Source organism: Pimephales promelas, chromosome 23, assembly GCF_988280905.1.
Source record: "Pimephales promelas chromosome 23, fPimPro1.hap1.1, whole genome shotgun sequence".
NCBI classification, from domain to species: Eukaryota; Metazoa; Chordata; class Actinopteri; order Cypriniformes; family Leuciscidae; genus Pimephales; species Pimephales promelas.
Window position 1 is genome coordinate 23,849,423 of NC_142791.1, and position 14,580 is coordinate 23,864,002.

A 14,580-nucleotide genomic window follows, 5' to 3' on the forward strand; every position below is an offset into this window, starting at 1 on the left:
TGACATAGCCTAGCCTACTTCAGTTCTTGTTAAAACACACCAAGACATGCAAATTTTTAAATGAAACCACATTTATTTTGTCTATCAAAAGTGTGCTTTCACTTTGAGGGCAGCAATAACTAGACAGGGCGCCGAAAACCACGCTTCACTGCTGCTCACACGCTGCACCGTGAATGCACTCAATGATTAACATGCTCACGCAACGCTCCTGCTCGACGCTCACGTGCAAGGATGATCAGAAGAAATAGACAGCACCTGAGTTATTTAAGTGTCACAGCAAAGGGTCCGAATACTTAGGACCATGTGATATTTCAGTTTTTCTTTTTTAATAAATGTGCAAAAATTTCAACAATTCTGTTTTTCTGTCAATATGGGGTGCTGTGTGTACTGTAATGAGGGGAAAAAAATGAACTTAAATGATTTTAGCAAATGGCTGCAAAATAACAAAGAGTGAAAAATTTAGGGGGGTCTGAATACTTTCCGTACCCACTGTATACCTGAGCATTCAGTATTGTGCAATATAGCACACAGAAAGGAAGGTGATGGACATTTTGAGGGGACAGAAGTGCTGCATTTTATTATTTAAACCTGACTTTTCATGAAAATTTTATAATCCAAGATTGCTGCCACCATATGATGTCATAATATGCAAATTAAATGGGAAAATGTAATCCCTACATAAACTTTGGGTCATCCTTAATATTTCTCTAATTTACAGAAAGTCTCTGTCTTTTATCACTTTTAAGAAATAGCCTTTTGAAATTAAGATGTCAAAATCAAACATTTTAGGAAAAAAAACTGGTGCCTAAATGGTTAAATTTGGTATAAAGGAAATAAAGCCATGCGTTAAGTAATATTGACGCTCATAAATATTTTATATTGTAATGGGAAATCTTATTTACATTTGTAAACTATTAATGCAATTTTTTTGAAATTGTTTCTCTTCTTTAAATTCAAATTTTTTTTAATATACAAGTTATTTTTTATAAGTTTTACTATATGTATTGTATTGCAATACAAATCATTTTATTGGGCATACAAATAGGCTTCAGTTTCTTAAGGCATAAAGTATTTTTAATATTTAAATCTCAAATTTAATTTAAATTGTGTTTAGTTTGGGGTGTCCTAAATAAGTCTTCGTGCTATCCACTCATGCAACATTTATCTGTAGTTGTACCCACTCGCGTTGCTTTCTTCTCAGGTATGTCGGCCGAGAGCCCGCAGCTGCCCCTGCCACAGGGAACAAGAAGGCGCATCTCATGGAGCTGGAGCGGTTCTTGGACACCGCCTTCAACCTGGATGCCTTCCAGGCCCGGTCTTAACCACCTCACCCCATCCATTCACTTCCTTTCCATTCCTCCGTCCCTTGTTTTTCAGGAAGCTCACATCCTGCCGATAACGTAAAGAGGGCAAACTGGCAGCTAGGTTTCTCCTGACCAAAGCACAGGTTTGCTTTACTCCGTAGTTGATGCAAATCCATCAATGCAGATTTTTTTTGGAAGAATGTAAGCTTTTAGCAACTACATGGTAACAGTTTGCATGCATGTTGATAATGGTTTTAATAGAGCCTTAAAATGACACCGCTTGAGGTTTCCCCTCAATATGAACATTAACTTTTAAATTATGCACAAAAATCACAGAGAAGTGTGAGAAATGCTTGCACTGAGTTGGCATGGACATCTCTCAGAAATGAGAGATGTTAGCATGAGGACATTAAAGGACATGCATGGAACCCTATGCATTTTTAAATTCTTGCGAAAAGAAAAACCTGCAATTAGGAGTTTTAAAATAAAGACGACATATTCTTCATCCTCATCTTCATACCTCCCATTCTCCCTTCAAGCACTCGGTGCCAAATTATCATGACCTTCAATAGGTGATTTCAAGGACTGAAAGCTGAAACAGTCATTTGGTTCTTGTATTTAAAAAACAATAAGCTGAGATTATGCAAGCAAGAAGAAATGCTCTACAAGACATGAAATAAAACGATTTATTTATTTTCTTAGGTTTACTCTAGATTATTATTATTATAAGGCTTCGTTCAATAAAAGCATCTCAGTTTCTATTTGTCTGCTTGTTTGTACTAAGAACTGTTGAAAGAAAACTATATATTTGATGTGAAAAGTGTTTATTTTACATTAATGAAGATGTCATATGTGCACTTAATCAGATGAAACTATTAATAGAAATAATTGTATATTATATATTTAAGAATAATAATATAAATCCTGAATAACTATAAAGCATTTTAATTAAGCTAAACAATTTGACTGACATTACAAAAATACATTACAGTTTTTTTATAGTATTGTTACTTTATTTTTCTGATCCTTCAGAAATCTGATACTGTTCAAAGCAGCTTTACGTTTAATACTGCTGAACCGAAAACTTTCATCTGAAATTAACTTGTATGAATCTCATATTAGTCAGACATATTTACAATAAGCTTTCCTTACGGCCAATCTTCTCTCTGATGAATCTGTACAGGTCTTTTGGCGAGTGATGTTCACGATCGTAGTGTCCAGAGTAGTCCGTCAGCAACTTGTACAGTTTATCTGTTGAAAGAAGAAATGATCAAGGTACTCTAAACTCAAAAAATACACTAGTTAATTTAGTCATTTTATTGTTACTTTGCATTTGTACAACAGCGCTGAGTGCCCTTTGTTTGTTGAATTTGGCTATTAACTCTTTCCCCACCAGTGTTTTTTTTTTTTTTTTTTTTAGTTTCCACCCACTGAAATATTTTTAATATTTTGTTGTATGAATATCTGAACACGAATTATATCAAAAGAAAGAACAGATACTCTGCTTTTAAACAAAAGAAAAACTGTTTTATTCTAGCTTCATGCATTATTCAGAATGATAATGAGTAGATACACTGTAAAAAAAAATATTGTTGGTTTAACTTAAAAAAAATAAGTAACCTGGTTGCCTTAAAATTTTAAGTTCATTGAAATGGAAAACTTGAGTTAGTACAATGAAGGAGATTGATTTAATCATCAGAAACTCAACAATATTATGTTATCTGAACTACATAAATGATCTAAGTTGATTTGACAAACGAAAAAATGTTGTGATTAACAAATCATGAAAATATTTTTTCATGAAGCCTAAAGCTTCACCTGTAACTCGTCCTGGGGCGACATTTCATTCTATAACAATAGGCTGTTTTAATTGATATGCTGTTAAATGTTTATGATCGCGATACTTTACATACGCATGTGATTACATAAATCGTTCATTTCTGTATGAACCAGGAAATTCAGTAATCGATTAGAAGAGGCCTAATAGCGCCCCCTACATTATAAAAGTGAAAACACGGAACATCCAGAATATTCCGTCAATGCCTGGGTAGCGTTTTCTCACGAATGGAGTTTTCCGTCAATGGTGGGGAAAGAGTTAAATGAAACTATTTAAAATATTTAAAAGCTCAAATAACACATAGTAACTACATTAGCATACAGTACTGTTCAAAATGGTGGTAAGATTTTTTTTTTTTTTTAATGCTAGCCAAGGCTATATATTTGATCACAATTAATTTATTGTTTAAAATTATTCTTGTGGACACCATAATACATTTTTTTCAAGATTCTCTGGTGAATAGAAAGAATAAAAAGAATATTAGAAATGTCTTCAGTCACTATTAACCAATCGCTGTCAAGACCTTGCTGATTAAAAGTATCAAATACTTCTCAATGATTGTGTAAATCATCAACCTCAGAGCTCATGGAGTCAGATCTGAAGGTTGCGGGTTCGATTCTCAAAACCGGCAGGAAAATGTTGGTGGGAGGGTGAATGAACAGCGCTTTACTCCAACCTCAATACCCACGACTGCAAAAACCCAATCGCTCCCCGGGAACCGCAGCAAATGGCCTCTCACTGCTCCAGGTGTGTGTGTGTGTGTGTCAGTTCGCTGTGTGTTTATGTTGACTAAGCTTGTGTGAGTAGTCAAGCTCCTAATGTGTGTGCCAAGGGCGTAGATTACGCGGGGGACGTGTCCCCCCCACATTTTATAAAATTTTCATAGGGGAAGTGTTCACGACATGTTGAGGTTTTCGCAAGCCAATGAGTATTTATAGATACAGATTTAAAATTCAAAGAGAAAAGATCGCCTATCTACTGTATCTACACGTGACTTTCACGTTGCCATGGTAATCAGTCACTCGCGCTCGTGCATCACCACACGCCCGTGCTCGCACTCGCACTGAATCCATCGTCGAAGGTCGAAATGAATTCAAAACGGCAAAAAACACTTTTTTCGCAAAAAAGTCAAGAACTGTAAGTTGTAATGTGGTATCCGAATTTGGTTGCTCATTGTCATTGATGAATAACTTTGCCTAATTGGTAACACTTTACAATTAGATTAAAAAAGTTTGTAGACAAACATTAAGTTTTCTTTAAAAAGCCTAACCAGAAAGTTTGAAGAAGTTTTAAAAGCATGAAGTTTGAATGTTTTCAAAATGAATGACAGTTTTGGTTCAGTAAAACAGACAGACAGACAGATAACTAATGAAACCTTATTGTGAAGTGTTACCATTCAATATAAATGCAGTATGGAATTGTATGCATTAATGTTCTGATTTAGGTCTTTATTTACAGGGCTCAATAATATTATTGCACTAATTTAATGTTTTTTTCTTCTTCTGTGTTGTCAAGATTGATCAAGAAACAGGGAGCCTAGGGTTGTCAGGTCAGAAAGAGGATGACATTCAAAAAAAAGAAACTTCACAGGTGAAAAGTAATAGACTGGCTTTTAAAAAAAGCTTGAATCATGCAGTGTTGTACTTGTAACATGTGTACATGATGTTTACCATATAATAAGGTAACACTTTGTTAAGTTTTCTTTAAAAAGCCTAACCAGAAAGTTTGAAGAAGTTTTAAAAGCATGAAGTTTGAATGTTTTCAATATGAAAGACAGTTTTGGTTAAGTAAAACAGATAGACAGACAGACAGACAGACAGACAGACAGACAGACAGACAGACAGACAGACAGACAGATAGATAGATAGATAGATAGATAGATAGATAGATAGATAGATAGATAGATAGATAGATAGATAGATAGATAGATAGATAGATAGATAGATAGATAGATAGATAGATAGATAGATTAACTTGGATGGGTTAAATGCAGAGGACAAAATCCAAGTATGGGTTATCATTTTTGGCCTTCATAAGATATATTTCTTTAGGAGAAATTAACTGGAATTTTTATTAACCCGCTACCTGCTTCTGTGTGTTTCAAATGCAGTACGTACCCACAGTCACTCTGTTTTGGGTCAGTATTTCATGCATTCTTTGTACTTCGTATTCTAGATGTTCATTGCCAAACGTGAAGTAAGCCATGTCTCGATCAGCCACTGCAGCAGCCATCAACTGGATGAGAGCTTTTGAAGACAAACACATTCTGTTCAGTGTATAATTATCATAGCCATCAATAATGTTTGCAATTTCACCAGATCAAACATGTGTGTGTGTGTGTGTGTTGTCTTCATTTACCTTTGAGCTTAGGATCCCCTCTGAAGGCTCCACAGCCCCAGTTGCCCGTCGCGATGGCTGTTTTCGGACTCCCTTGGAATCCCACAAATGCCTTTGGGAGTCACACAGTCTGAATAACCTTATAACAAATTCTTATGATAACAAACAGCGATTATTTTAATGTCTAAAAACTAGTGCTGTCAAACGATTCAAATATTTAATCACAATTAATCGCATACTTAAACTTTCCATTCAGAATCTTACTGGCATCCATTTCGGCGTCTCGCGCTCGTCAGCCACTCAAAACGTAACGATAACCAACTATTTGGCCGGTTCGCAAGCCCAAACGAGAGTGTGCGGCGTGCCTGTTGTTTTGTTTCCGGTCTAGCTAGATCTGCTTGCGCTTTGGTCGGCGAATCAACAAAATGTCCTCACGCGGCACAAGCCATTGAAATTAATGGGTTTCATAGCCAAAACCAAAAGCATGTGAAAAAACTACAAAGTTTGCTAGGCAAAAAAGACTGTTAATCGCACAATAAAAAATTGACGCTGTTAAAATGGGTTTGCGTTAACGCCGTTAATAACTCGTTTAACTGACAGCCCTAGTAAAAACTAGTACCTTGTTGAGTTCTCGTTTTATATTCTCTTTAGTGTACTGCTCCCTCGGGTTCTTGAAGTCCAGAGCATCAATGGCAACAATCTGCCGATAACGTCTCTTCCACGCGTCCCTATGAATAAATGTGTTACACAATTTACACTCATATCTGTAAAACCAACGTTTTTAAAAAAAATTCAACACTTTTGAAGTGGTACCTACCGCCTTACTTGATCGATGTATGGACCAACCCAAGAAAATCCTTTGCTATAGCCATCAGTACTGTTGTACATCTGAGGCCCTGGTGAGACATTAGAAATTAGACTACGATGAAGAAAATATCACAAAACCATCAGTCAACAACAAATCTGATGCTTTTATCCAAAGCGACTTGCACTGCACTCAAGGTATACACTTCTGGATGAACTATCCCTATACCTGACAGAAAGTTTTTATGTCTTTTAAGATAACGTTGTCTTTGCTTATTCCTCCAGCAGTACCTGTGATCTTAAGACACTCGTTGTCTGCCAGTTTCTCAGTGAAGAGTCTGGCCACGATGAGCTCTGGACTCATGAGGAAGAGGATCTCCTCCTGAACCAGTCCTGACTTCAGCACTCCACCACCAATATATTTGCTCGCAAAGTCCACCTGTTCAGAACAACACGATGGAGGTGAATCTTATCTGGAGAACGGGTACAAAACTGATGTTGAGATGAAGCTGACCTGTAGCATGCCTAAACCATCTTCCTCAATGGATCCTTCTGAAGCGATGTGAAGGTTCTTCAGGGGTTCCTTCCGACTAAATCAAACACAATCTGTAATAGATGCGCATCAACTCACTTTAGTCTATTAATTGTGTGAACCAGTTCAACTTACTTATTCCAGTTGGGGAGCTGGGATGGTGGAATGGAAATCCTTTCAAAAGTAACCAGTCCATCTGGTTTTGATGCTGAAAGAAATTGGTTACACTCAATCCAAAATAAAATCCTTGCTCATCATACTGAAAAACTAAAAATCATATGTTTTAGTTTTTTAAATATTTATTGAGCAAGGACACATTAAATTGGTCAAAAGTGACAGTAAAGGCATTTATTATGTTACAAAAGATTATATTTCAAATAAATACTGTTCTTTTTGACTTTCTATTCTACCGAAGCGTATTGCATTCACTTGAAGAAAAAATATTTACTCTGTTTTTCTGAATTAACGAGTTAATTTTCTCAGAAGTACAAGATAATTTAACAATTTTTTTTGCTCCGTTTTTCTGAATTAACGAGGTAATTATCTCAGAATTACAAGATAATTTTTCACATTTTTTTTGTTCTGTTTTTCTGAATTAACGAGTTAATTATCTCAGAATTACAAGATAATTTAACAATTTTTTTGCTCTGTTTTTCTGAATTAACAAGGTAATTATCTCAGAATTACAAGATAATATTTCACAATTTTTTTCCTCAGTTTTTTCTGAATTAACGAGTTAATTATCTCAGAATTACAAGATAATTTAAATAATTTTTTTTGCTCAGTTTTTCTGAATTAATGAGGTAATTATCTCAGAATTACAAGATCATTTTTCACAAAAATGTTTTTTTTTGCTCTGTTTTTCTGAATTAATGAGTTAATTATCTCAGAATTACGAGATCATTTTTCATGGAAAAACGTTTTTTGCTGAATTTTTGAGATAATCAATTCATTAATTCAGAAAAACAGAGCAAAAAAAAAAATTCCAAGAAAAATGATCTTGTAATTCTTAGATTAGATTTTTTTCTTCAAGTGAATGCAATATGCTTTCGTACTATTCATCAAAGAATCCTAAAAATTACATATATATATATATATATATATATATATATATATATTAAGCTGTGCTACCATTTTCAACATTGATAATCAGAAAATGAACAGCAAATCAGCATATTTGAATGATTTCTAACAGGTCATGTGACCTTGCGTCACAGGAATAAATTACATTTTTAAATACATATTATATTACAATAGAAAAGTTATTTTTAAATTGTAATATTTCACAATATTACTGTTTTTGATTGAATAAGAGCATTCTTAGTGGGCAGAAGAAACTTCTTTCAAAAACATTTCTAAATCTGCCTGACCCCAATCTTTTGAACGGAAGTGTACAGTGGTCGTGTGTGAAGCGTATTCGCAGTACCTGAATCTTGAGGACTTTCATTAGTCACGGTGTTGAAGTAATGGAAAATGGCTCTCAGTTTCTCTGCCTGTAGGGTTGCTTTTAATGCGTCACGTCGGCTATCAAATAGGCTACAGCAAACAAATAAAATGAATAAATAATTGATACAGCACCATTATAATAGATTGTCTAATGCGATCAGTGTAACACCTGCTGAAGTTAATGGTCGGGTAGTTGGCGTATTCTGAACCAGGGCTCGTGTCGTTCCTGTGAGGGAAGGTGCAGAAGAAGGCGTTTGCCAACAGACAGGAGATCTGCTGCTGAGTCATTGTTAAGGCATGGGGCTGTTGCTGTCGCAGTAGAGGAATGGGCTAGAGACAGAGAGTACAGATTTCAAAATACTTTCAACAAACTTGCATTCAAAATATCTTGTATAAGCAATGCAATTAATCTGAATAGCATTATTGTCTCTTGTCTGGTCGTTGCTTGTCAGATTGTTCAGTACGAGTCCGCTGAGACCTTTCAGACTTTAAAGGAGTAGTTCACTTTAAAAAAAACTCTTGCTGATAATTTACTCACCACATTGTCATCCAAGATGTCCATGTCATTCTTTCTTCAGTCAAAATGAAATTAAGGTTTTTGATGAAAACATTCCAGGATTTTTTCCATATAATGGACTTCAATGGGAACCAAACGGTTAAAGGTTCAAAAGACAGTTTCAGTGCAAACTGTTCAAAGGGATTTAAATGATTCCAGACGATGAATAAGGGTCTTATCAAGCGAAACGATCGCTCATTAAAAAAAAAAATAAAAGTTTAAGTTTTATGAGCTCAAATGCTCGCCTTGCTCTGTTCTGTGATGCGCGTTCGTGACTCTCCTGTTCGTACTCGTTTATCAAAATGAATGAATATTTTTCGTGTGATTTGGTTCATTCAATGAACGAAATGAATGAATTGACTCAGTTAAAGATTTGTTCATTTTGCACTGAAACTGTCTTTTGGACCTTGAACCGTTTGGTTCCCATTGAAGTGCATTATATGGAGAAAATCCTGGAATGTTTTCATCAAAAACCTTCATTTCTTTTCGACTGAAGAAAGAAAGACATGGACATCATGGATGACATGGGGGTGAGTAAATTATCAGCAAAAGGTTTTTTTTAAAGTGAACTACTCCTTTAAGTCAGATTCTATGATTTTAGTAATCTCAGAGAAATCAACACAGTTGATTAAACGTTAATGAAATGTAAATGTAATATTGTCATGATTTACAGGGTTAAATTGACCTTTACATTCATTCTTGCATCTTTATTCACGCTACACATTTGAAAGGAACCCAAAAAATAATAAGTTAGTCCTTGCTGCGAGAAAAAAAAAAGGAATTTGGGCTCATAATTCAGATTTAACTTTAAAGTTATACTTGTACTAAGGGATAATGCAAGTGTCTGGGGAAAGAAGGAACCTGTAACATACCCGTTTAATGAGCTCAGGTAATTCAAGTGCCAGTTTCGCCATCTTTGGGATCACCATTTGGAGATTATTGTCCATTGCGTGTAAACGCTATAGAGCAATTGCACAAATCTGTCATCAATTTGTATTTTTACACTGTGGTTTAGCTTTCCTCTGATATGCAGACTGTTTCACGTACCTGACCGTAATAATAGAATGCATCAAATGTCCATTTGTCTTTGTAGCTGGAATTGTAAGACATTATTGCGGCCTACAAATAGACAAAAGATAGAAAACGGGTCACATTATAGTGTAAAAGTTATTGTCATTGTTTAGTGTTGCAGTACCTGAATATCCCCAATAGAGGAACTGCCTTTGGTGAGTCTGTGCAACGCTTGACAAATGGCGTCCCATCGAGAGGGTGATGCGCGGGACTTCTGGTTCAGTTGCTATGGGGAATAACGATTACTCGGTATGAATATGAATAACCGACACCATTTCTATTTTGATAAGCTACTTGTTCAGAAATGCTCTTGAAATAGAAATGATGATCTTTGGAGAACATGCTATGGTCATACTTACATGTGGTAACTTCACATGGTGGGAATCCCAAACGTGTTTCCCTTCATGGGGGACAATTAGACCCTTTTGGAAAAGCGTTGTCTGCTCAAACAAGCCAGTAACATGAATTATGAAAAAAGATTAACATACAAGTGAAATGAAGATGAAATTGCATCGAAATTGAAATTGATTCTTACATCTATCAGTACTGTATGTCCTTTCATGGGAATTTGCGAGTTGAGCTCTGAGCTGAAGTTTTCCATTGTCTCGAGGTTCTTGATGGGAAATGTGGGTCCCAGCACTATCATAGGCTTTGGTCTTGTTCCTGAGCTCGAGGAATCTGACGTGTCCATAGGCTCACTTCGAGAGGGCTGGTTTGAGCCCCTGCTGTTTTCAGATGCAGTATTTGAGGATGTGTTTTGGCCCTTTTTGTCTCTATGCTCATCGTATATGGTTTTTTTGGCCCCTTTCTCTGCATTCTCGGCAGATGTGCCCGTTTTTTCTCCTCCCCCTTCACCTTTTTTCTCACTAGATGTTGGCATTGTTTTATCAGTTTTGCCTCTAGCCTCACAAGATGCCGTTTGGCTTGTGGCCTCTTTTGCTGCAGGATCCCGTGAGCCCTGGGTCCTGGATGCTCCTCTTGATGAATGATCAACAGTGTTTCCACTGTTACTTGTTTGACCGAAGCATTCCTTAACTTGATCGCTGTTGTTGTGCGACATCTAAGCCCAAAACAAAACAAAAACATTAGAATTTAAAAAATAGAAGTACATTATCGTTCTTGCATATGGTTCTAGCAAAGTTTTCAAACGTTAAAATAACTTTGAAAATTCGAATCACCTGCGAACATTCGGAAAGTGAGGTAACCATAACAAACGTTTGAATGTTTTACTTTGACATTAGTATCGGCCATAACCACATTACAGAAATTACACAGTACCAAAAATTACACATTACAAAAAACGTGTAATATTATATATATATATATATATATATATATATATATATATATATATATATATATAATCAACCAATCACATGGATGGCAGTTGCTTCAATGCATTTAGTGGTGTGGTCCTGGTCAAGACAATCTCCTGAACTCCAAACTGAATGGCAGAATGGGAAAGAAAGGTGATTTAAGCAATTTTGAGCGTGGCATGGTTGTTGGTGTCTGAGTATTTCACAATCTGCTCAGTTACTGGGATTTTCACACACAACCATTTCTAGGGTTTACAAAGAATGGTGTGAAAAGGGAAAAACATCCAGTATGCGGCAGTCCTGTGGGCGGAAATGCCTCGTTGATGCTAGAGGTCAGAGGAGAATGGGCCGACTGATTCAAGCTGATAGAAGAGCAACTTTGACTGAAATAACCACTCGTTACAACCGAGGTATGCAGCAAACCACAACACACACAACCTTGAGGCGGATGGGCTACAACAGCAGAAGACTCCACCGGGTACCACTCATCTCCACTACAAATAGGAAAAAGAGGCGACAATTTGCAAGAGCTCACCAAAATTGGACAAAAATGTAGGAAAAATGTTGCCTGGTCTGATAAGTCTCGATTTCTGTTGAGACATTCAGATGGTAGAGTCAGAATTTGGCGTAAACAGAATGAGAACATGGATCCATCATGCCTTGTTACCACTGTGCAGGCTGGTGGTGGTGTAATAGTGTGCGGGATGTTTTCTTGGCACACTTTAGGCCCCTTAGTGCCAATTGGGCATCGTTTAAATGCCACGGCCTACCTGAGTATTGTTTCTGACCATGTCCACCATGTCCCCATCCTCTGAGGAATACTTCCAGCAGGATAACGCACCATGTCACGAAGCTCGAATCATTTGAAATTGGTTTCTTGAACATGACAATGAGTTCACTGTACTAAAATGGCCCCCACAGTCACCAGATCTCAACCCATTAGAGCATCTTTGGGATGTGGTGGAACGGGAGCTTCGTGCCCTGGATGTGGATCCCACAAATCTCCGTCAACTGCAAGAGGCTATCCTATAATATGGGCCAACTAACATTTGTAAAGAATGCTTTCAGCACCTTGTTGAATCAATGCAACTTAGAATTAAGGCAGTCCTGTACAGTATATGTATATAAAGAGAGAGAGACTTTCCACTTATGAGCAATATTATATTTTATTAGTCTATTAAAATAATTTGCTCTACCTTGATTAGGATTTTCCAAAAATTGTCGTCTTTAATATTTTGGTTATTGCCAATATTAACAAAAAAAAAAATATTCCGAGAACATAAAATACAGGAATCACATAAAGGCAGCCTACCTTACTACGTAGTAATAGCAGTAACGTTAGCCTACGTAGTGTAAATCGATCTCACTAAACTCCGAGTCCGATAGGATGAAACGGCCTGGCAGACGTTTCGTCTACTTCCTTTAAATTCTTTAGTTATTATTATATCCACTATGTAGTGCTTCAATATTTTATAGTGTTTTGAGCTCTTTCACTTTCGATTTTGTCAAATGCGTGTCCAGTAAAATGCACTGTTGTTATAGAGACCACAACGTAATTAACTTTAGCGAAGTTTTACGAGACAGGACGTGCAGAAGATGGTAAGTTACATCTACTCACTGTTCGGCGGTGACAGCCCGTGTTGCTGAAGTGTAGTGTGTGTGTTTTCTGTGATCACCCGTGACAACAGAATGAAAGTAAGCCTGCAGGAATGAAACCTTTAGCTGGTGGCACTTCCTGAGAACTGCAGGGCGCGAGTGGTGTCGAGATGTAAAAACACCACCACAAACATTTATTCATGATATTAATATGTATACAATTCTGTCATAGTGTTTCCTGGTCTAAACCGCTTCATAAAGGAACCCTTTTGAGTAATCTCTCAGCTTTCTTCTTCATTAACCATCAGATGACGCCACACTATGTGGTTTAGTTGTGGGCGGCGGCTTGCTTCCTCATGCTCATGCTCACTCACATTAGTGATTTGAACAATTCCCAATCAACTTTTGTGATGATACGCACATGAATGATGCGTTTTGAATGCTTACATTTCTGTAAACATGCCAACCTGATATATTTTCTAAAACACTTACAAAATATAAGAATATTTAATCTTCATTTATTGTTTACTCAAGTAAAGTTCACGTTATATTTTAAAGTATAGCCTACTTTATATCGTATACTAATGTACTATTAGTAACTTGTAAGTGTACTATTTCAATAGGCCTACTACTTGGAGCTAAATTGACCCTTTTTTTAGTGTATAAAGTACACTTTCACGTTTGCTTTAAGTGTACCAGTGGCAAAGTACAGCAAAAGAGCAGCACTTGCCTCGAGTACCTTATTGCTTTTATAAAACGGTTACCACTCAATAAAATATTAAAGTAAAAAAAAATATATATATATATATATATATATATATATATATATATAGTATTAGTGCAACTTTCATGAAGTAAAATCACTAAAAGCCTTCCTTCCGCTAAAAAATAGTCCCTGACCGTGAACTGCAACAACGGTCCAGTGTGTAATATGCATGAAAGCTCAAATTAAAACACCATAGGAACTGCAGTGCTGCACAGTGATGAACAGAACCATTGGTTGAAGCCGTGTTTTTCATGAAGAAAGCACAGCTGTTGACCAATCAGAATCAAGGACTGGAACGAACCGTTTTATAATATACTACAAGTGAACTTATACCGACCAGGCACATTTTTTAGTTTATGAAAGTACACTTTGAAGTACACTGCAAGTATTAACAATCATATTTAATTTACTATTTATATGTTATTTTTGCATTTTAAGTAGGCTATACTATATGTTCCTATTTTAGGTATTACTTTTTATAGCTGTACTTTAAGCCTTTTCCGGCGATTTTTTTATTTATTTATTTATTTATTATTATCATTGCCAGCCAGTGGAGATAGTGGCAGAATTTTTTTTATAATTTTCCCAAAACTTTAAAGGGCCCTCAGAATACGTTCTCCAACACACATCGAAATAAAGAACAGAGCCTTGGCCTTTACACACACACACACACACACACACACACACACACATATCTTCATGCATTCTTTTCATCAACACTTGAACATGAGTAAATTATCTTTTTGTTGTTGTTGGGTTGTTGTTTTTTTCTTGTTGTTGTTGTTTTTTCGCACAAATAGCACACGTCACAATTATGTCTTTCCTTTCTGGGCCCGAAAGTGATAGATGCGTAGCTGTCTATGGACTGGAGTGACTGAAAGCTCCCAGAGTTCATTAAAAAAAAGCTTTATTTGTGTTCTGAAAATGAACGAAAGTCTTACCGGTTTGGAATGTTCATTTTTGAGTGCGCTATCTCTTTAAGTACTTTTCTGAAAATTGGCTCAGGCTCAAACCA

The 14,580-nt window shown here is 36.3% G+C and overlaps 2 protein-coding genes across 5 annotated transcripts in view; one reads left to right on the forward strand and one right to left on the reverse strand.

Annotated features, from left to right (window-relative positions):
- ogdhb (oxoglutarate dehydrogenase b) overlaps window positions 1–2,063 on the forward strand; it is a 31,349-nt gene extending 29,286 nt beyond the window's left edge. For all 3 annotated transcript variants that reach the window (XM_039676333.2, XM_089126528.1, XM_039676332.2), the window contains one exon: window positions 1,202–2,063. In XM_039676333.2, coding sequence (XP_039532267.2) covers window positions 1,202–1,322 — 121 coding nt within the window. In that variant the 3' untranslated portion in view covers window positions 1,323–2,063. The remainder of the gene's footprint in view (window positions 1–1,201) is intronic.
- Window positions 1,383–13,175, reverse strand: pargl (poly (ADP-ribose) glycohydrolase, like). Of its 2 annotated transcripts, none has more exons than XM_039676342.2 (16): window positions 12,822–13,175; window positions 10,423–10,947; window positions 10,247–10,327; window positions 10,012–10,113; window positions 9,864–9,935; window positions 9,689–9,775; window positions 8,430–8,590; window positions 8,241–8,350; window positions 6,950–7,022; window positions 6,797–6,872; window positions 6,574–6,721; window positions 6,296–6,374; window positions 6,098–6,206; window positions 5,500–5,590; window positions 5,259–5,387; window positions 1,383–2,555 (listed from the first exon to the last, which is right to left on the reverse strand). In XM_039676342.2, exons 2-16 carry the CDS (start codon window positions 10,945–10,947, stop codon window positions 2,437–2,439), a joined length of 1,962 nt encoding a protein of 653 aa, XP_039532276.2. In that variant the 5' UTR covers window positions 12,822–13,175; the 3' UTR covers window positions 1,383–2,436. The 2 variants fall into 2 exon arrangements, with proteins under 2 accessions (XP_039532276.2, XP_088982656.1); XM_089126530.1 differs by lacking the exon at window positions 12,822–13,175 and adding an exon at window positions 12,516–12,617.
- Between the last annotated feature and the right edge of the window lie 1,405 nt (window positions 13,176–14,580).

Coding starts and splice junctions, on each gene's coding strand:
- pargl (XM_039676342.2), bottom strand. CDS start 10,947: ATGTCGCACAACAACAGCGATCAAGTTAAGGAATGCTTCGGTCAAACA. Junction 10,114..10,246: donor ACCATGTGAAGTTACCACAT/GTAAGTATGACC, acceptor TATTCCCCATAG/CAACTGAACCAGAAGTCCCG. Junction 5,388..5,499: donor AGGGGATCCTAAGCTCAAAG/GTAAATGAAGAC, acceptor TGTCTTCAAAAG/CTCTCATCCAGTTGATGGCT.